The sequence below is a fragment of the Salminus brasiliensis genome, chromosome 18, assembly GCF_030463535.1.
Source record: "Salminus brasiliensis chromosome 18, fSalBra1.hap2, whole genome shotgun sequence".
In the NCBI taxonomy this organism is placed as follows: domain Eukaryota; kingdom Metazoa; phylum Chordata; class Actinopteri; order Characiformes; family Bryconidae; genus Salminus; species Salminus brasiliensis.
This window is the reverse complement of record NC_132895.1, coordinates 9,186,733-9,208,396: the sequence shown is the minus strand read 5'-3', so window position 1 is coordinate 9,208,396 and position 21,664 is coordinate 9,186,733. Positions and strand designations below refer to the sequence as shown.

General features: G+C 40.9%; 1 protein-coding gene across 7 annotated transcripts in view; it reads left to right on the top strand.

Moving 5' to 3' along the window:
* Positions 1-21,664, top strand: part of nedd4l (NEDD4 like E3 ubiquitin protein ligase) — a 127,985-nt gene that overhangs the window by 62,133 nt on the left and 44,188 nt on the right. For 4 of the 7 annotated variants that reach the window (XM_072662666.1, XM_072662664.1, XM_072662663.1 and 1 more), the window contains 8 exons: positions 8,573-8,623; positions 9,054-9,104; positions 11,941-12,002; positions 13,079-13,181; positions 14,346-14,503; positions 15,836-15,971; positions 16,326-16,505; positions 19,897-19,974. In XM_072662666.1, the coding sequence (XP_072518767.1) occupies positions 8,573-8,623; positions 9,054-9,104; positions 11,941-12,002; positions 13,079-13,181; positions 14,346-14,503; positions 15,836-15,971; positions 16,326-16,505; positions 19,897-19,974 (819 nt within the window). The remainder of the gene's footprint in view (positions 1-8,572; positions 8,624-9,053; positions 9,105-11,940; positions 12,003-13,078; positions 13,182-14,345; positions 14,504-15,835; positions 15,972-16,325; positions 16,506-19,896; positions 19,975-21,664) is intronic. The other 3 variants (XM_072662669.1, XM_072662665.1, XM_072662668.1) reach the window with 1 other exon arrangement.

Sequence of the window (21,664 nt, the reverse complement as noted above, 5' to 3'; positions counted from 1 at the left end):
AGTCAAAACAACCCTGCTTTATGAATGGCTTTTTTGGAGCAAATATTTCGTAACCTTTTTCCCCCAGAATTTTCCAGAAGTGTAAAAAGAGAAATTTGTTTTTACAGCTTGGTAGATTTGTAAATGATAGGCCTAAAAGTCATAAATGTGGTGATGTCATTCACGTTGTGGCAGCCCTAAGGAAGTGTTGGTGAGTGTTTCCATTACCTGCTGGAAGGGCTTTACTGGAAGTGAAGTGTCCGGGAAGCTCAGTGTTGAGTTCATCAGCTGAAGCAAATGCTTCTACTGATCTAGTTTCCTGTTCTGGGTCGCGCATTGACAACAGCTGTGTCATCGCTCGTATTATCTTGAAAGATTAGTGAGGCCTGGATCAGGTGTTGGTGCCAACAAGTGTTATGGAGAGTGAAAGGTGCTGGCTTCTAAAAAGTACACAGACACTTTCCCCTTTTCCCATTTATTCCTACTGTACCTAATCTTGGTGTTAGTACTGCTGTGGATCTAGGTATTTTTTTTTAATGAGCAGTTGTGAGAAGACCACCATGAAGAACCTATTAAACCTTCTCAAACCCATCCAATCTCCGCCTAACCACCTAATGGGTTCTTCAAAGTGTTTTTTTTCTAGGGCTGGCTTGAGCAACATGCTCTGGTGGTTTTTTTTAAAGCATTTCCAAAAACGTTTAAGACAATAATATTTCATAATGAACAATAATTGCATGTGCGCTTGTTACTGCAGTCCAAAGTACACCGATCAGCTGTACCATTAACATTACCTGCCTGATATTGAGTAGGTCCACCTTGTGCTGCCACAATTAATCTGGCCTATTGAGGCATGGACTCCACAAGACCTCTGAAGGCGTCCAGTAATATCTGGCACCAGGACGTTGACAGCAGATCTTTTTAAGTCCTGTATATTGTGAGGTGGGGCCTCCAAGGATCACATGGGTGCCTATGACCCTGTCAGCAGTTCACTGATTGTCTGTTCGTAGACTACTTTGGTAGGGACTGACCACTGCATACTAGAAACACCCCACAAGAACTGCCTGATATTTTGGAGATGCTCTGACCCAGTCGTCTAGCCATTTGACTCTTGTCAAAGTGCCTCAGATTTCTTATGCTTTCCCATTGTTTCTGCTTTTAAGGCAAACTGACTGTTTACTTGCTGCCTAATGTATCCTACCTCTTGACAGGTGCCACTGTAGATGAAGATAATCAAGGTTTTTCACTTCACCTGGCAATCTGTGTAAATTCAGTATGCGACAGCTACGCGTTAATATTTAAAAGGTTTTAAGAAGTCGATGATTAAAGGTTTTTTTACACACAACTGTTCAGAATCGTAAAATTGTAGCACCTTTATTTTGAAGAGAGTAGGTAGTAGTACCAACCAATCCGCTCTGACGAAAACCGAGGCAACAAAGCTGGGTACCAACAAGCTCGTCTTCCCTTCAATGCAGTGTCAACGGGCAACTAACATGCCTGTTGCGTTGGCTAGCAGATGGCCATGCTGACTAGCATAACAATGTAGTGATGTAGAGAGAGTGCCATCTAGCCGCTGAAAGAGACCAAGGCAAATTGTGCACCCCCAGACTCCGATAGCCGATAGCATGGAGCCCGGAAGAGCAGAGCAAAGTAGCAAAGTGAAGTAGATCACAAAATTCTGCTGTTCAGTAGCAGGAGCCATCTACCCACCCGGATGGAGACAGGCCAACTGTGCTTTTCCGTGCTCTGGCTTCCGAAGGCAGGGAGCATGACCTGGGATTCAAATGAGTGATCCTTGGGTCATGGTAGCAGCACCTTAGTTCGCTGGACCACTCAGAGCCTTATATCCAGACATTTTAAGGTGTTCTCACAGGATCTGTGCTCTTTGGTTCTTCTTAGTGGCCATATGGAAAGCGAGGAAAGATGATATGCATGTCTGGCATGGATTTATGGTGCATTAAACCAGCTCAGTTTTCTTTTTTGTTATATGATTTATTTATTGTTATAATGTTTGGAAGAACGTTGGAACACCATCAAGAAGAGTTTTGCTCATAAACTGGATTTTTGGCTGCAAGTTCTGTGGCCATCCTCCTAATCTTAAATTACGGAAGGAAGATCAGCGTAACAAGCAAGTACTTAGGTATTCTAATTATTCTGGCTATAGTATCATTTACATAATTTTTTTATTATTTCTTTTTATTGCTGGACCTTTTTTTTTACAGCAAAGCAGAGTAGGACAAAATAGGAAACGGCCTGATCTGTGAAGTAAATCACAAACTTTCTGGCCTTCAGTAGCAGTCTGGAGGGAGACTGTAACTTCATCACCTGCTGCTGGTGACTGGAATCGTTTGTAATAAGACGCCGTACTGTCGGCCTGTTTAAACACTTACGACACAAAGTAACTAAGAAATTGTAAACACCTAAAAGCCCTGAAATTTGTATTTTAATTTCTATGTCCAAGTAACAAATTTTTGCACCAAATAAAACCGAAAACCATCTCCCCGCATTTCCTCAGTTATAGCATAAGCATCATGTGATGGGTTTCAAGCCATCCTTTCTGGCTCCGTCTACCAACATATGTGTTGAAATCTGCTATTCTGCAGGACTTCCCAAGGACTTGGCCGTCGTCCTGCTAAGACTTTCAGGTCTCCCCGCATGACTGCTCGCTATCACTCTGCTTGGAAGATATGTGCAATATGTGTCTTAAGTGACTGGCCTCTTCCAGATGCCATGAGGGAATGGGGAGCTTTTGAAAAAGCCTGTGTGTGTGTGTGTGTGTGTGTGTGTGTGTGTGTGTGTGTGTGTGTGTGTGTGTGAGATAGGGAAGGTAGGCCGATAAAGAAAAGGGTAGAGAGTGCAAGACAGGTAGAGAAGTAATAAGAAGGTCAAGCTGTTCCTACTTTCTGCTGCTGTGCTCCCCTGCTGTGTGCCATTCAGAAAGCCCCGACTGTGTTGTGTGGCTATACGTGTTCTTTTTTCTGTTGCATTGGCACGGGTCCTGTTGCTAATTTTAGACTGCATTCATCTCTGGGGATTTGTAGAGGGAGTTTTATTTAAGGACTTGGGCCCTGCTGGTACATACTAACTTTACCCTACATGCTATACTAGGCCCAGGGCTCTGTGCTGCCAGCTCAGCTCTCCTCTGATCTCACACGCTGCCTTAAAGATCTGTAGCAGGTTTCACGAGACTCCAGCCAACCGGAGAGTACAACAGGCCAAGGGTAGCCAATGAGCTAGGCTTTCTGAGTTTACTACAAGAGCCATTCACGTGAACATCTGGCCAAGTTCTGAGCACAAGTGTTCAATTTGGGCACGTTCCATGCTTTCTGAGAGCACCACCTGCCAGTGCATGGTGCTGCTATGTCAGCAAGCAAGACTGGCATAGGTCCATAGGTACTGCCATTCATAGCTCCCCCTAGCGCCGGCAATGCTCCCGAATTTCCTAAGATACTTGCAAAGCCAGCCATGGGCTCTTTCCGAACTGTGGGATTGCCGGGCAGCTGACTAGCTCCGAGGAAAGCGCCGGGTCCTCAGCTCTGTGCCAGGCAATGTCGCATCACAGGAGTGCTGAGGGGAGATGTGGTCTCAATCAACCCACCTGGAGACAGCACTGCCAGTTGCGTTCTCGCTGAATCCTCTGGCCGTTGTTGGTAAAGTGGCATGGCTCGGGATTCGAACTTGTGACCCCTGGGTCATAGTAGTAGCGTGTTAGTGGAGCCACTCAGAGCCTGCTGTAAGTTATTCATGTAAAATCAATACTGTGTTTGATTGAAAAAAAACGGATCAAACTTACTATTGGAACAAAAGATTTCTTTCAGGAGAGAAATAACAGGAAACCGAGGGTCAAGAGTGCCACAACCAATGACTGCCCTCTCTTGGTGCCAAACCAATACAGTTAAATTCAGCCATGTCTCTCCACTGCTGCGTTCTCTTCACTGGCTTCCTGTAGCTGCTTCCCGCATCAGATTTAAAACCCTGGCCCACAAAGCCAAGAAAGCACCAGCCCCTCCGTACTTGATGGCAATGGTCAAAAGCTGATCCGCACCAAGAGCCCTTCGAGTTTCAAGTACGAATCGGCTCGACCCGCCATCCCTCAAAATCCTTGGAAGACAAGCGTCCAGGCTTCTTTCTGTCCTGGCACCAAAGTGGTGGAACGAGCTTCCCCTGGGTGTCCGAACGGCAGAGTCACTCGCTGTCCTCAAACGTAGACTGAAGACCCACCTCTTCTGAGAGTACTTGGGCGACTAGCAGAGTATTATGGTCACCTTATTGACTTGTGCTTAGTAGAGTCTAAAGCTTAAAGGTATCTTTGAATTTTTAGCCTTTTCAAACTAGATGAGTTTTTTTTTGGGTAAATAGCAAAGCACAAGTCGCTCTGGATAAGAGCGTCTGCTAAATGCCGTAAATGTAAATGTATACCACGCCTTATATCTCCCAAAGAAACCTGGAATATTCAGTCATTTTTGCAGTTTTATCATTTCATCTGACAATTGTTCTTTATATTGTGGTCATTTCAGGAGGAATGGACCAATAGAAATGCTCCAAAACATTAATTTTGTTTGACATTGAATGTTTCATCCAATTAATGTTAAGATCTTTTGTATGAGATCTTTTCCTGTAAAGTTGACATTTTGGAGATGTCCAAAGGTTGCTAGTATTTTGACAGCAGCAAATGAAGGTAATGATAATGGTAAGATAATGTTAATCAGCATTTTCTTTTTTAGCATTAATTTTAGTTTTGGCCCACGATGAAATGGCACACGTTATCCAGTGCTAGCTAAAGAATTTTCCCTTGGAGTTTTAACGGCACCTTAGAAAGTAGCGCTGCCTGAAGTTTTGTGGACTTCCTCCCTCACATCGAGGGTTAGAGGGCTACTGGTGGAAACTTCGTTGAACCATTTCAAGATCTAGAATATCCTTCAAAATGGCAGCAGGGATTCCCCTGAGGACGAGTACAGAGGGGAGGAATTGCAGGGCCAATATGACGACTTCTTCTTTCTGTATATTTCTTTTTTTCTTCTACCTTTTACTCCCTTCTTCTGTCCCTCCCTCTTTTTCTCCTTCCATCGTATCTACATAAAAGGCTGTATTGCAGCTGAGAGCTCAGGAATGGATGCACTTTTAAATGAATGCACTTTATCATAATTGGCAACGGTGATCCGGCACACATGCTGTGTCTAAACGACTGAAAAGTTAGCCTGGAGAACGTTCATGCTTTTTCATTCCTCCTCAGCAGAGTGGATGGAGTACTCATATGGCTTCTAGAGAAAGAACAGCAGTGGCTTCTGTGATATCTCGCCATTCACTGGCGTTTTTGGATTTTTAGAGTCACTTTTCCATCACAGGCTTGAAGGTGGACCTCGTATTGAATAGGAAACGAATGCCTGTTAATCCAGATTTGCATTAAATTAATCAGGAAGTTTTTCTTTTAAACTGCCCAAGACTGTGGTTCTCTGGACCCCCTGGTGCTCCACTTTTTTTGTTTATCCCTAGAGGTTGGAGCAAATATATATGGACCTTCTCTGGGTCCGTGTGGACTGGTTTGGTACATGGTTTTACACAGTTGAGTTGAAGTATCAGGTGTTTCAAATAAATGACGAGTAAAAAATTAATGAGTAAAATTAATTAAAATTAAATTATTTTGATATTTATTTAGCTTAGTTACCAAATAATTTCTATGTAGAGATTAGCTTTTCAGTGTTATGAATTTGCTAACTTACAATGAAGACAATAAAGATGAAAATGGTCAAAAATGATCAAAAATGGTATATAAACAAGGATCGAAAGGGAAAATAAAATAAAATATTTAACCAACTAAAATCCGTCAACAAATGAAAGACATTTACCAGAATAAATCGGGATAATGAAAGATCTGCTGGAGGAGGAGTAATGTAGGAATAATGTAGGATTTACTTAGTAAAAATAAGTAGGTCAAAGTAAGGTGACCCTACATGAACCTATTGGCACCATGCTGCCTAATGCCAGGTGTGGGCTAGAGGGGTATCAGACAATAAAGATGAATCCCTTATTCAAAAATGGTATTTGCACCTTGTATTTACAGTAAACAAGGATCAAAAGGGAAAATAAAATATTTAAACAAATAAAATCAGTCAACAAATAAAAGAAATTCACAAGAAAAAAATCAGGATAGTGAAAGATCTGCTTATTTAGTAAAAAATAATTTAAAAAATATTTTTTTTTAAGTAAGGTTTTATGACAACCAACAAAATAAATAAAAAATAAAATAATAAATTGTATAATTTTTTTTAAATAAAATTAAATAAAAAAAATAATTTAAAACAACCACTAAATAAAATATAAAGATAATTTTAATACTTTAAAAATAAAAGTAAGATTAAAGAGAAAAGTAAAATAAAGCTAAACTACTAAACAGACTGCTTTAATAAAATCATAATTCTAATAAAAGTAGTGAAAGAAACTGAAATTAAAATAAGATTTAAATGATTTAAAAAGTAATTATACGCTGTGTGTTATACATTAAGCGATGCATGTGCAGCTTTGTTCACTGTAGGCCTGTAAATGTTTCAACCTATTAAGCCAGCCTGAGGACATTCAGCCCACTTCTCCAGAAATCTATAACTTCTAAAGGGCCGTTCGCTTTAGTGTGTTGGTGGTGTTGGTTGTTGTAAATAAACCATGGTAGAAGCAAAGTCCTGTGGTTTAAAAGCTTGTGAAGTATCAACCGGAGCCTCATAGCTGAAACAGGAGGAGAATGTGTGGGTGATCTCACTACAGTTTAACAGCTCCACACTGGGTGACTCATTCATACCCTTTCAGCCGAGACTGAAGGCTGTTATCTGAAGCTGGACAGTGGCTCTGTGTTCTGCTGTTTTGCTCAGACTTACTGGTGTACTAAATGTCAGATGGGTTGTAAAGAACACATAGTGGGCTCCCGACAGACTTGATTAGATCTACAATAGGTTTACTATAAACAAGTGGAAATAGTCCACTGACCAGTCGAAGCTAGCAGGTTCAGGAAGAAAGAGGAGGTCAGGAAATTACTGTTGACATTTCTGCAATAAAATGTAGGGAATGCTTGATAAAATTGGACTGACTCCACACTTTTATAGAAATATGAATTTTACATGCATCAGTGTTATGATATCAGTTTGTGTTGCAAAGAAAACAAATGGGCTTTGTCCCAATTGTGAAGTACTCACCAATTACTATAAGGTACTCTAAATGTCCAAATATTTGTGGAAACCCCTTCTATTGAACGTATTCAGCTACTTTACATTGCACCCATTGCTGCTACACAGGTGTTCAAATGTACATACACAGCTTGTCTATTCCCTGTAGAAAAGTACTGCTAATAGAATAGGACACACTGGAGCAGATAAACATGAAGCTATTGGCACCATGCTGCCTAATGCCAGGTGTGAGCTAGAGGGTTATAAAGCCCCCAACAGCTGTGGAGCAGTAGAGCTGTGCTCTCTGGAATATTGGTTGTTTTGGTAGTTGATGTTAATGTAAATGTAATGAGGCTATTGATGACAGGGTTGGGGGTTCCATACGGGGCTCTGCAAGCTACCACTGTTGGGCCCTTGAGCAAGGCAATTCGCCCCCTCTGCTCCCCGTGTGCTGGAGTTGGCTGCCGTGTGTGTGTGTGTGTGTGTGTGTGTGTGTGTGTGTGTGTGTGTGTGTGTGTGTGTGCTCATTGCCCCTAGTTCACTAGTGTTTGTGTGTGTGTTCTGTATAACAGATTGGTCAAAAGTGGAGGACACATTTTGCTTGCACCTTTACCTTTATTTAAACATAAATTTTTTAAGCCTTGCATAAACGTAAACTTACGTCGCATGACGTAAAGTTGCATAAACTTTTTTTTTTTTTTTTTTTTTTTTTTTTTTAAGTATTAGTAAAGGTATATCTGGAAACTAATCCTCAAAACCTTATTTTTTTGTTATTTATTTACATGGAGGACAGGGGGGATTAATAACTATGTATTTTATATTTATATTATGCAGTTATGTGATTAACAATTGTATTTAAATATGTTGTTGCAGTCACACAGACACTTTTGGACATCCATACAATATCACAATTTCAGGAGACGCAAAAAAAACTTTACATTTTAATGGATGTCTGTAACTTTTTTCAAAAATTTGAATAGAATAGAAATTGAGCATTTCTAATGAACCTTGAACACAATGTGAGGAACAGCGGCCAGATTCGCATTATGTCAAAGTAAAGTAAAAAAAAAAGAAAAAAAAAAATTACAAATGGAGAAACAAGGTTTTGTGTGTGACCGCAATGAGATCGGTATACCCATATCAGTGCTTTATTGGAACTAATGATTGGTCCTGGTCCTGATTTATCCCTGGTGATGTTTCAGTCAGACTGTATTAATGAATTCTTGTGTGTAGTTCAGTTTATTCAGCTACAGTCAGCCTGAATATCATGTATTCTGAAGATATCATGAGCCCCCAGTGAGGAGGACATGAGTGTGGGAACATCATGTCAAGTCAGACCCTGTGTGTTTGTGTGTGTGTGTGTGTGTGTGTGTGTGTGTGTGTGTGTGTGTGTGTGTGTGTGTGCGCGCTGCTCCCTGATGTTTAAACAAGTTTCTTCCACACAGGCACACTTTGGTCACGATCGACCCAAGAATGGGCTATTCCACCTGGGACAGGTAACCTAGTCGGGCCGGCGTCACTTAACCACCTGTCAATGGCGCCTGGTGATTTCACTGTGTGGCTTTATAGGATACGACTGCAGGCTTGAGACCAGAGTCTCGCACTCATTCACGCTAAGATTCACAAACGCAAACTCTCAGATTCTGACCCTCACTGACTCCTTCTGACTTCTTCACTGAGGTGATTGCACGCTGGGTTTCTCTCTCGTTCTTGTCCTATCTCTCTCTCTTTCTCTCTCTCGCGCGCTCTTGCTGATCACACACATTTTCTTGTCAGGGGTCACGCAGGTGTTTAATTCAGTCATGACTGTGGTTTTCCCCTGAGTCCCACTGGAGTTCAAATACTACTCCTCATTAATGTGCTCCCAGATACTTACTCAGTCTCTCTCTCTCTCTCTCTCTCTCTCTCTCTCTCATATATGTACAGACAAGAGATGACTTCCTGGGACAGGTGGACGTTCCTCTTAATCATCTGCCGGTAAGTCCGCTCTGCCTGTGTGTTGGTCAGACGCGTGTGTGTGTGTGAGAGAGAGAGACTTGGAATGGCCGGTGTCACATGAGGAAGACTGTTGTTGTAATTAAAGCACAAAGCCCCCGCGGCCCTCTCCCTGTAGGGAGTGGAAAGAAGGCTGTTTGAAACGTAAACATGTGGGCCGGAGTCCGAGGGCTCCCCTGCAGCTCCAAACAGAAAAACTCTGCCCACCGAAAAACACACGCGCCTTCAGGGTGGTCTGGCTCATCAATGACTGAGATGGTACACACACTGAGAATGATTCTTTAAGAATATTGTAATACTTCAATATATCAATATTTTCTTACACCCCATTTTGTGTGTGTGTGTGTGTGTGTGTATATATATATGTATATATATATATATGTATATATATATATATATGTATGTGTATATATATATATATATATATATATATATATATATATATATATATATATATATATAATATTGGTGTATTGAAGTATACATATGTATAAGTGTATATATATGTATGTATAGATAGATAGGTGTGTGTGTGTGTATGTATATTTGTATATGTCTCTGTCAAGTAAAAACCCTGTAGCTAAATTTTTGCTGTTTTTACCCTTTGACATAATGTGAATCTGTTATTCACATTGTATCACATTTTAATGAAGTATGCACCAATAGAAATGCTCCAATGCTCCATTATTTATGTTTTATTATTATTATTTTAATATTATTATAAGTTTTTTTTCCTCTCCTATAAAGTTGCCATTTTGGACATGCAAGGTTTTTAAGTGACAACAACAATATACACATTATAGACACATATGGACAAAAGTATGTATCTTGAGATAATATATTTCATATAATTATATATAATATAATATAATGTATATATATATATATATATATATATATATATATATATATATATATATATATATATATATATATATATATATATATATATGTGTGTGTGTGTGTGTGTTTGTGTGTAGCAATTATATATTCATTTCCTGATACAGTACCATCCAACGTATGTAAAGTTATAGACTGCTGTAAAATGTCTCAGACATCAGGCAGTGCATCCCTGACCACTTCTAATCCAGTAGCTCTGATTTAGCTTTTAGAGGCATTAAAGCCTTCAGACATCTGGTTCCATTCACCACCACCATTCGCAACAATTCTGACTCAGTGTGTTTCACCCTAAACCTCTGAATCACTCTGTTTACACCGTTTTGGAACATCAGTGGAAATTCCCTTTAAAACGAAACCTGAACAAGGCTCACAGTAACACTGTTACTCACTGTAACACTCGCTCACTGCTCATGCTTGGTAGTAGCGGTTGCTGCTCTGGGCTGTGAGCTGGAGCAGGTTACACTTTGGCTGCCGTCATCAGTAATCACAAACTCCCACTCGTTCTCTGTGAAAGTGCACAGTCACCTTCGTGAAGCAGCAGTAAGGTCAGTTACTTGTTCTTCTCAACCTCAGTGTGGGACCCAGGTTAAAGCACAGTATATGAGCAAAAGTATTGGGACACCTACTACCTCATTCTTTTCATCTGGAATCAAGGATATGAAGACGTGTTTATCCTGCTGTTGTTGGAGTAACTGTCTCTACTGTCCAGGGAAGAGGGTTTGTTACTAAATTTGGGAGGAGCACTGCTGTAATGAATGTTTAATTGCATTCCACCACAAGAGTGTTAGTAAGTTCAGGATGCTGTATGGTCACCATCCTACCCCATCCCAAAAGTATTGGATGGAGCACCAACCATCATTCCAGAGTACACGGTTCCACTGTTGCACAGCTTTATACCCCTGTAGCCCACGCCTGGCCTTAGGCAGCATGGGGCCGAAGGGTTCATGTTTATCTCCTCCAGAGAGTCCTATTCTATTGGCAGTACTTCTGTACAGGGATTAGACAGGTTGTGTGTGTGCATTTGCACATCCATGTCAGCAATGGGTGCAGCTTAAAGGAAAAAATAAATAATTATTTTAATATACATTTCATTTTGATAATTAAATAATTTTTTGTTTAATTCTTTTTTTTATTGGTCTTGTCTCTGTCTACCTGTCTGTCTGTATGTCTGTCTCTCACTGTCTGTGTCTGTTTGTCTGTCTTTCTGTATGTCTCTCTGTCTCGCTCTGTCTTTGTCTTTTTGTCTGTCTTTGTCTTTTTGTCTGTCTCCCCGTCTCCCCGTCTCCCCGTCTCTCTCCCCGTCTGTCTCCCCGTCTGTCTCCCCGTCTGTCTCCCCGTCTGTCTCCCCGCCTGTCTCCCCGCCTGTCTCCCCGCCTGTCTCCCCGCCTGTCTCCCCGCCTGTCTCCCCGTCTCTCTGTATTAAAAAACTCAAATAACTCAAATAAAAACTGAATAAACAGTAAAAAAAACATCCACAGCTTCTCAAACATAAAAACATTTATTGAGCTGTCTGTGTCCAGCTGAAGCTTCTCGTTAAAGCCGATGGGTTCCTCGTAGTGTCCTGTAGGTACAGTTCGTACCCTCGGGGGGTTGTGAAAGCCCCTTTTTTTTACCAGCTGCTTCTGGTCTCAGGCACTAGCCAAAGTTGCTGATTCCGTCGATTCCTCCGGAGCCACTAATGGGCCGCCCAAACCTGCGGCCTGCATGGAATATGTAACGGGAGACGTTAGTTGCGTAAGCCAGAGCTGGACGTTGGCCAAAGGTTCTAAAGCCCCCCCCTCCCTCTTTAGGCTAATAGGTGCACACTGTTCTCTACTAGCGTTTGCCAGGAACACTTATACACAGATGGAGTAACAGAGCTGGTTGTCGTTTTGTTTGTTTGTTTGTTTATTGTGAGGTGTTGTGTGTTCGTTTGCAGACAGAGGACCCGGCGATGGAGCGGCCGTACACGTTTAAAGACTTCCTCCTGCGGCCCAGAAGGTCAGTGCTCCAAACCTCGAGATAAATGACTGATTATTACTGATTGTGTCTAATGCAGTGATCTGAAGGTGGCGAAATATTGAATTTATTTATTTATTTGTTGTCTATAGTCTGTGTAAATAAACCCTTTAGTCACATTTGTGTTTGTGTTTAAGTATTTATAGTAATAAATAAAAAGTAACCTCTGAATCGTAGCAAATCGTAGCGAGAATCACAAGATGAAACGTAAGATTACCTGATGCACTGAATCCTTTAGTAAATGTGAGGTTTTGTTTTAACTGCACTTTAATGAGTTTTCTTTGTTTGTGTTACTATTGTTTAACTTTTTTGTTTTTCACTTTTTCATTGTCTTTTGTTTTTATTTTTTCTTGTTTTTTTTCTGTTGATTTTCTCTTTTGTTTTGTTTTTTTGTTCTTTCTTTTTTTAGTTTTGTTTTTACAATGTTATATAATTTAAGATAAGATTTAAAGCTTTAGCAAATTTTGTAGTTTTATTATTTAAGCCTGTGAGCTTGTTAAATCTGAATGTTATGCTCTTTCACACCAACATCACTAAAGGTGTAAATGAAACTGAAAAATGGAAAGTGAATTTGCCGAGTTCTGTGTGAGTGTGAGACTGCTCTCGCTTTTGAAACGTTAGAGCTGTTGTGACAATCTGCCACACACACACACACACACACACACACGTCACTTGGCACTTCAAATTGGCAGTCAGACTGTACAGTATGTCATTTAATAAATGGCATTTTTTCGGACCTTTAATGTATTATAATGTATTAATGTCTTAGAACGAGCCTGAAAACATAATATTAGTGTTTTAAAATGAGCACATGAATGTGTGTGTGTGTGTGTGTGTGTGTGTGTGTGTGTGTGTGTGTGTGTGTGTGTGTGTTCAGAAGGTTTAATGTTATTGTACATCCTCTATCCAGATATCCTAATAATAGACTTGTGGTTGGTGTACCATTACTCTCTTTTTATTAGTGCTTACTTTGACACTCTACAACTCACCCTCCCCCATATGGGTGTGTGTGTGTGTGTGTGTGTGTGTGTGTGTGTGTGTGTGTTTGCATACTACAGTCATAAGTCGCGGGTGAAGGGTTATCTGCGGCTGAAGATGGCCTACCTGCCTAAGAACGGCGCTCCTGAAGAGGACGGCACTGAAATGAGGGAGGAGGCAGAGGTGAGGAGTTACTGCTCCATTTCTCTTGCTCTCTCTCTCCAACTCGCTCACTCACTCTCTCTCACTTACTCTCTCTCTGTGTCTCTTTCTTTAATTCTCTCTCTCTCTCTCTCTCTCTCTCTCTCTCTCATATTAATGTTTTGCTGGTAAGTTTTGTTCCAGTGTTTATGATTTTTTGTGCCTTTGTGGTATTATGGTATGTATATAGCAGACTGTGTTAAATGCGTTGGGCTTCCCTGGGCTTTCTCCAGTCTTACTGGGGTAAAGATAAACCGGTGCTTTCCCTTCTGATGTGTGTTCAGCTCCAGCATGGTTCAGCTGAGGTAGTCGACACAGACGATGAGGAGATGGTAGACCTCACTCTGCTAGTGTTAGCTTTTAGTCTAGTGCAGATTCCCATTTGCCGCCATGGCTTCGGCTCCATCACTTGCTGTGTTTGAGCTCCGTCTCTGTGAACACTGTCACAGTTAAAGCCGTCGTCCCGAGGCCTGGTATAGCAACCCACTAGCAGAGTCTGGAGGTGATGAGCTGCTCTCCAGAACCAACACCACCACATTCTCCTGAAGTCGTCGCCACACTTCACTGTTTCGGCAGCTTTGACTACAGCCATCTCTCTAGTGGTCTGTGTGTGTGTAAATATAACGGGTCGGTGGGGTTTGGAGTTTTCAGGCTCGTTTTACAGCTCTGTTCTGGTTCTGACAGATATGAGGGTTATGAGGTTCACAGTATGTCAGTTGCTTGTACCGTGCTCTCATTATTAAACTATGCCAGGATAAATACAGCATGATATCCTAGAGCCCCTTTAATAAAAAGGCAGACAGTGGAGTTCTGGAACAGCTCATAAAATGTCCCTTTTCCACCTGTGGTCTGCAGATCTGAATGGTTTTAGACAGTGAGACTCTCAGAGGGCTTCTTACACTTCAGCTTCCATGCCAGTGAAAGAGCCTCTCTCCCCTTCGTTTTTGTGTTTACTTGTTGCCTTAATCTTTCTTATTACTTATAACGTTTCAAATAAAACCAGAGAAGCAGGACTGAGCCTCCCCGTGTGTGTGTCTGTGTGTGTGTCTGTGTGTACTGCACTGATGCTTTTAAGCTGTTTTCATCATCACTGAATGCAGCTTATATATCTCTTATACATACACTCGCTCTCTCTCGCTCTCTCAGGGGTGGGATGTAGAAGCTGTAGATCATGGCTCTCGGAGGCCTCAGCAGCTGCTGCCTCCGTTACCAGCAGGCTGGGAGGAGAAGGTGGATAACCTCGGCCGAACGTACTACGTCAACCACAATAACCGCACCACGCAGTGGAAAAGACCCAGTGCTGTGTACGTCTCTCTCACACACCTTCCTTTCATACAATTCCTATTAATCTGTGATATGGTCCAGCGGTGCTGCTTTTTCTCTCTCTCTCTCTCTCTCTATATATATATATATATAATGTGTGTGTGTGTATATGTATATTACCGCAATAGAAGACGAGAGGGTGTGTGTTATTGTGAAATAACCAAATAACCACCAGCACGGCTGTGGTGAAGCAGACACGAGCCGAAAGCGAGTACCGTTTCTCATCACAGCCATTCTGTTATTCCATTCATGCACAGCTTATTGCTTAAATAAGTACAGTAAGAAATAAATAAATTGATCCATGAAGGAAGTGTCTAATATGTTTTAATGTTAGTGTTAGTCCTTCCGCCAAATTATAGTTTCTTGACAAGCAGCTTTTTGCTATGTCACAGTACTGAACTCCACTCACTCACTATTCAGTTTTTTTCTTCTTGCTTGAATGTTTTTTGTTATTGTGTATTCTTCTCTTAATCCTGTAAAGTATTCCTCTCTGGTTGTGGTGAAAAATGGTCAAAAGTCATTTTAGAAGCCTGTTTGCCTCAGAATAAAACACTCATTGTCAGAGAACTATATATAATATTGTATTCTGAATGATATCCAGAAAAGCAGAACGTTTACATAACCCTTCACTATGATATCTGCATTTTGATCATTTATACGGTTATATTTCACTGAACAGCTGACCCAGTTCCAGTTTCTCCGCTTTATAATTATGAAAAATAATAGGTTTGAATATCAGCTTTAACAATAGCGAAGGTGCCCAGCCTGCTTCTAGAGATCAGCAGTGTTGCTGACAGACCTGACTCATCTGAGCATCTATTTTGCCGCTTTCAGCTTTTTAGAAGGAGAAACCAAAGTAGGATGAATACAAATATGAAAATGTTCATATTTAAAATGATACTTCTGCCAAAACTCATATTTAGTTGCACAAAATGTCAAAAAAGTTTGTTTCTTCAGTGTTTAGCGCTTGAGCTACTGGGCTAATGTGGGTCACAAGTAATGGATTTTCATAGCCCACCAGCTTTTGCACATCTGTGTCAGCAAGGAGTGCAACCTAAAGTAGTTGAATGCATTCATTTAATTACAAATATTTGGACATACAGTATCCAATTTCCATCCAGTTGCAGTGGTTTTGAGGGGATTATGTGACTTGGGTATGCTGATTTTGTGAAGTTACTTAAACATTGAGAGACTGGAGGTAATTGCTGGATGGTGGTAATGGGTGGTAGTGTTGAGCTGTTTTGGGGCAGGTGTAGAGGCTGCACTGACTGTGATGTGAAGTGATGAGTTGTTGTATCTTCTCTTTGGTTTAGTGATGTGGTGTCGGAAACGGAGAGTGATAACCATCTCCGGCAGATCAATCAGGAAGCTCACAGAGTGTTCCGCTCCCGCCGCCATATCAGTGAGGACCTGGAGAATGAACACCTCGACCCCAGAGACCTCGACGATGTACGTCTGACCTTTTATCATATTACATTCACAACCTCTCAAGACCTCAGGAGAGGTCAGAGCAGTTATGGTCATTTCTTGTTTTTTTTAAGATTTATTTATTATTTCAAATTTTTCTTAAATATTTAAAGTTTAAAAATTCTTTAAATTTTTTTCATCTACAGTTTGGCAACAGATGCTCTAAAATAACACATTTGGTTTTCATCTAAATGAGGCAGAAAACTGCTGAAAGTGAACCTGTGTCATTACTGATGTAATTTTAATGTTGTATATTATATTATATTGTTTATATTATTTGTATTGTTTTTTTCAGCTTTTTATTTTGCATGTGGTTAAATGAGCTTCTCTTTTTAGACATGGGACCCAATCACTGAAGAGGATCCCACCCTGATAAGTGAGGCTATACCTGGCCCCTCTAACGCCACGCCCCTTCACAACCAGTACAGCACACCAGAGTTTTCAGAGGAAATCAGCCTGAGGCTGTCGCTTACTCCAGACACCAACGGTGAAATTCCAGGAACCAGCAACTCTGGGGTGAGGAACAGATAGAGGGATCAGCAGAGGAAGAGGGGATGGGTGGTGGGATTATGGATGGATGAATAAGTTATTAGAAGAGTGGATGGATTAAATAACAGAGAGGATGGATGAATAATTGAATGAATGATTAGAGAAGAGGATGGTTGGGTGGACGGACTGGCTGACAGGACGAGGGATGGAGGAGTGAATGATTAGAGAAGAGCAAGGTTGGATGAATAGAACAAGAGAAAATGAGAACCTGGGTGGCTGGTTAGGTGAACTAATAAAGGAGATTCTGGATTGATGGATGATTGAGAGAATGGTGAAGGAGAGGATGGACACATGGCTGAGTGTGGGAATAGTAGAGGAGAGAAAGAATGGATGAGTGAGAAGAAGAATATGAACGGATAGTTGGGTGAATGGAAAGAATGGGTGGGTGGTTGAGGGAGCTGAGAAGAACCCGGATGGATGGATGGATGGAGAAACTAGAAGGATGGATGGATGGATGGTGAATCTAGAAGAATGGATGGATGGAGAAACTAGAAGAATGGATGGATGGATGGATGGATGGAACCTAGAAGAATGGATGGATGGATGGATGGATGGAACCTAGAAGAATGAAAGAATGGATGGATGGTTGAGGGAGCTGAGAAGAACCCGGATGGATGGATGGATGGAGAAACTAGAAGGATGGATGGATGGATGGAGAAACTAGAAGGATGGATGGATGGATGGTGAATCTAGAAGAATGGATGGATGGAGAAACTAGAAGAATGAATGGATGGATGGTTGTATGGAGAAAGTAGAAGAATGAATGGATGGATGGATGGATGGATGGAGAAACTAGAAAAATGAATGAATGGATGGATGGAGAAACTAGAAGAATGAATGGATGGATGGTTGGATGGAGAAACTAGAAGAATGGATGGATGGATGGTTGGATGGAGAAACTAGAAGAATGAATTAGTGGATGGTTGGATGGAGAAACTAGAAGAATGGATGGTTGGAGAAACTAGAAGACGGAATGATTGTACGGAGAAACTAGAAGAATGAATGAATAAATGGTTGGATGGAGAAACTAGAAGAATGAATGGATGGATGGATGGAGAAACTAGAAGAATGAATGGATGGATGAAGAAACTAGAAGCATGAATGAATATATGAGGGCATGGTTGGATGAATAGAAAATGAGAATAGTTGGTTGAATTAATAAAGGAGATGAATGGATGGTTGGAGGAGTAATGAGTGGATGCATGAGTAAATCAGATTAGAGTGTGATTAAATGGATGGGTGGTTGAGGGAACAGAGGAAAAGGTGGATGGATGTAGGTGAATAGATGAGAGGATGATTGGATGTACAGAAAAAGGAGAAAAATGAGAACATGGGTGGTTGGTTAGATGAACTGTTAAATGAGATTCTGAATTGATTGATGGTTGGGGGAATGGTGGAGGAGCGAATGGATGGATGGATAGGTGGACCATTAAGGAATTGGTAGAGGAGAGGAAGAATAAATGAATGGGAAGGACAATATGAATGAACGTTGGGTGAATGATTAGTGAATAGATGAATGAATAGGGGAAATAATGGATGGATGGTTGAGGGAACAGAGAAGAAGGTGGATGAATGTATAGAGTAGAAACTAGGTGAATAGATGAGATGGTTGGATGTACAGAAAAATAGAAAAATGAGGATGTGGATGGCTAGTTGGGTGAATTAATAAAAGAGAATCTGAATGGATGGATGATTGAGGGAATGATGAAGCAGAGGATGAATGAGAAGGATATGAAGGTGAATTGTGTCCAGAGTAGAAACTAGATAAATGGATGGGTGAATAAATGAGAGCATGGTTGGATGAATAGAGATGGAGAACATGGATGGTTGCTGGTTAAATTGTAGATGGATATTAATTAAATGGATGGGTGGTTGAGAAAATGAATAGATAGATTAGCAGGTGAATGGATGCATGGTTGAGGGAACAGAGAAGAGGGTGGATGGATGACTGGGTGAATGAATGAATAGAAAGGCAGATGGGTGTATAAATGAATATGTGGGTAAATGAATACATGGAGAAGAGGGTGGATGAATGTGTAGTTCTGTGAGGAGAAGAGAGGGATGGTTGAATAGAAGATGAATGGATGAGTATGGATTCAATGAATGACATTTTTAGATGGTTGGCGTTTGAAGGTGAATCAGAGAACGGCTGCATTAATTAATGATGAACGAGTTCTTCACTTATTACTTGCTTGTGAAACTGTTTCATAAGTAAGACTCTATAACAGCATCCTCAGGCTAACATAACATTTGGGCTGTCAAAAACCTGTTCCTATTGCACAGTATTTCAGATGAAGTGTGAACTCTCACTCTGTATCTCTCTCGCACACACACACACACACACACACACACACACACACACACACACACACACACACACATTTCAGTGCATTCATTCTGACTTCTAGCACAGGCTGCAGTGCTGAGAGATGGAGGGATGAAATCGCTACCTGTTTACTGCACACCCAGTATAATCATCTCCGTGTAAATCGCTGGCCTCTGTTCGGCTCAGTTTGTGCATATTCTGGAGGAAATGAGGATTAGATTATATTAGAAAAATACACTGACAGCTCAAATTTAGGGAGAAACACAGCAACAAAAAAATACACCAAGCCCTTTTTATCCTGGCAAAGAAGACTTTTTGTTTTTTAAAAATGATTTCTAATATTCTCTTATTAATAATTTCTGTTTTATTTATTATAATAATATCCAAAATCTAGTAAAAAAAACTTCTTCTCCCTACAGTAGACAATTGCTCCAACAAAGGCTAAATAAAATCTTTTTTTTAATATCCTTGATTTCAGAAGAAAAAGTGAATGAGCAGGTGTCCCAAAACTTTTGTCCGTATAGTCTACATTCAGTTGTGACCTCAGAGACCATCTATGCTGCATCTGAAAATGTCTTGTGGTTGCTAAGCAACAGCAGTGGTCACCTACAGTTACTGGAACTACTATTTAGGTAAATCTTTTAAGTAAAAAGGTAAAGGTGCACGTATTTGTCAATGTACACTGTACAGCGAAATGTGTCCTCCGCATTTAACCCATCTGTGGTAGTGAACACACACTAGTGAACTAGGGGCAGTGAGTACACACACACCCAGAGCGGTGGGCAGCCAACTCCAGCGCCTGGGGAGCAGAGAGGGTAAAGGGCCTTGCTCCAGGGCCCAACAGTGGCAGCTTGCCAAGCCCGGGAATCGAACCCACAACCCTGTCATCAGTAGCCCCAATGCTCTAACCACTGAGCCACCACTGCCCTCTTAACCATGTGTAGTTGAACATATACATTTGCAATATATACAAACAGAGCTACAGGTAACAGCAGTGATGACCTAACCATCTCTCTGTCCTCCTTCTCTCAGTCTCTCCTCTCGTCCAGACTGCGTTCCTCCAGCATGACCGATGGCGTCAGTGACCAGGCCCAGCCTCCACCCCCCATGGTACGCTTCTTTTCCTTCCTCTTCTCCTCCTGTTCCTCACATCCTTCCTCCACTCCTCTGTGCATGAGCTGCTCACACACTTCCCCTGGTGATTTGCTCTCTTCCTCCCGAGTGACTCATGACAAGACGCTGTATTCGACAGTGATCTCCAAATGAACGCCTAGGACACTGTGTAGTGGCTGTGGCGATGTTGTTAGATTGTGTATCGAAGCGATTCACCCTGGTATTTGTATAATTAGCCGCAGCTTTTGTTTGATGGCGATTCCTGCCCCGAAAGAATGCAGGGTGAAAGTAAGCGTGTGAGTCACGAGGCATTTTATTAAAGCTTGTAGGACAACCCATTACTTGTAACAACCTGTAATTGTACTTTTATGTTGGGTACTGCTTCTCTTCAGTACACCTTGTGCACAGATTAAGTGTCAAATCCTTGACGTAAGAGGAATTTACACAAAGAATCCGGCAGTTATGTTGTTCCACCTCTTAAAGCTGTAGTTTAGCCCCAAAACGAAATGATTTTTTATTATTATTATTTATTTTAGCCTAAATGTGGTCGATCAGCCAATACCTGTTAAGTTTAGTTTTGTACTTGAGCTAGACTTCTTCATGTGGTTTGACACTATTTTAGGGCAGTATGTTGGTAGAAACCTGGCGATACAATATGTGTCACGATACAGGAGTTATAATTCAGTATATTGGAATACTGTAAGCCATTTATTTGTTTGTTTGTTTATTTATTTATTTATTTATCATCATATGCGGTGTAAAAACACCACATGCATAAAATATGAGTAAAAGAAGAGTAGTCAGAACAGTTGGCCAGGGTACAACACAACACAGAATGAACCACTGTCTGCCACCAATATTAACACAACTATTATAAAACTATATAAAAATTGAGAATCAGTACAGTCATAATATCGTAATACTCAAGTGTTTTGATCTTTTCGAACACTCTTACACCGTATGGCATAATGTTATCTATAAATATGTACTTATGGAAGTATGTCACATGGCTAAATAAGCATAAATGATCCTTATACCTTGACTGGGTAACTGCTGTAGTCCGTATTCCACATGAATAACAGTGTTTTATACAGTGTCAGAAACCACATAAGCAAGCGAAGAGCATAGTTTGACCAAAAAAAAAAAAAAAAACTACCCAGATTGATCACTTACCCCAGATGTATAAAATCAGCCAATATCATATTTAGCATCTGAAGTTTGCATCTTTAGTTTAGAACCAAAGATTTGGACAAAGGTTTGGCTAATGTTGTTAACAAACACTGGACTGTCACCAATCTCATCTCTGTCCATATGTGCTCAAAACGTCTCAAATCATTCAAAACACATTGGGCCTAATTCTCCAATGTCCTCCTACAAAAGTTCTTAAATTAGTTTTTGAGACAATTCCTAAAGCGCAAAATTACTCAGCTATTACAGCTCAGGGTGTAGCGGTACACAAAAGTCACGGTTCAGTTCACCCTGCTGTTTGGACCGAACAGTTGTCGTCCTTGTCACCTCGATCCACCATGATTTTATGAGCAGAAATAAGGTGTTAAAACCCAGGATTTCTGTGAAATGCTTGTATATTTTCAGTTGAAAGGTGAGAAAGAAGGAAGAGAGGAGGAATATCAGTGGGGGGGGGTGGCAAACAAGACTACAGTAACTGTAGCAGTACTCCTAAACCACT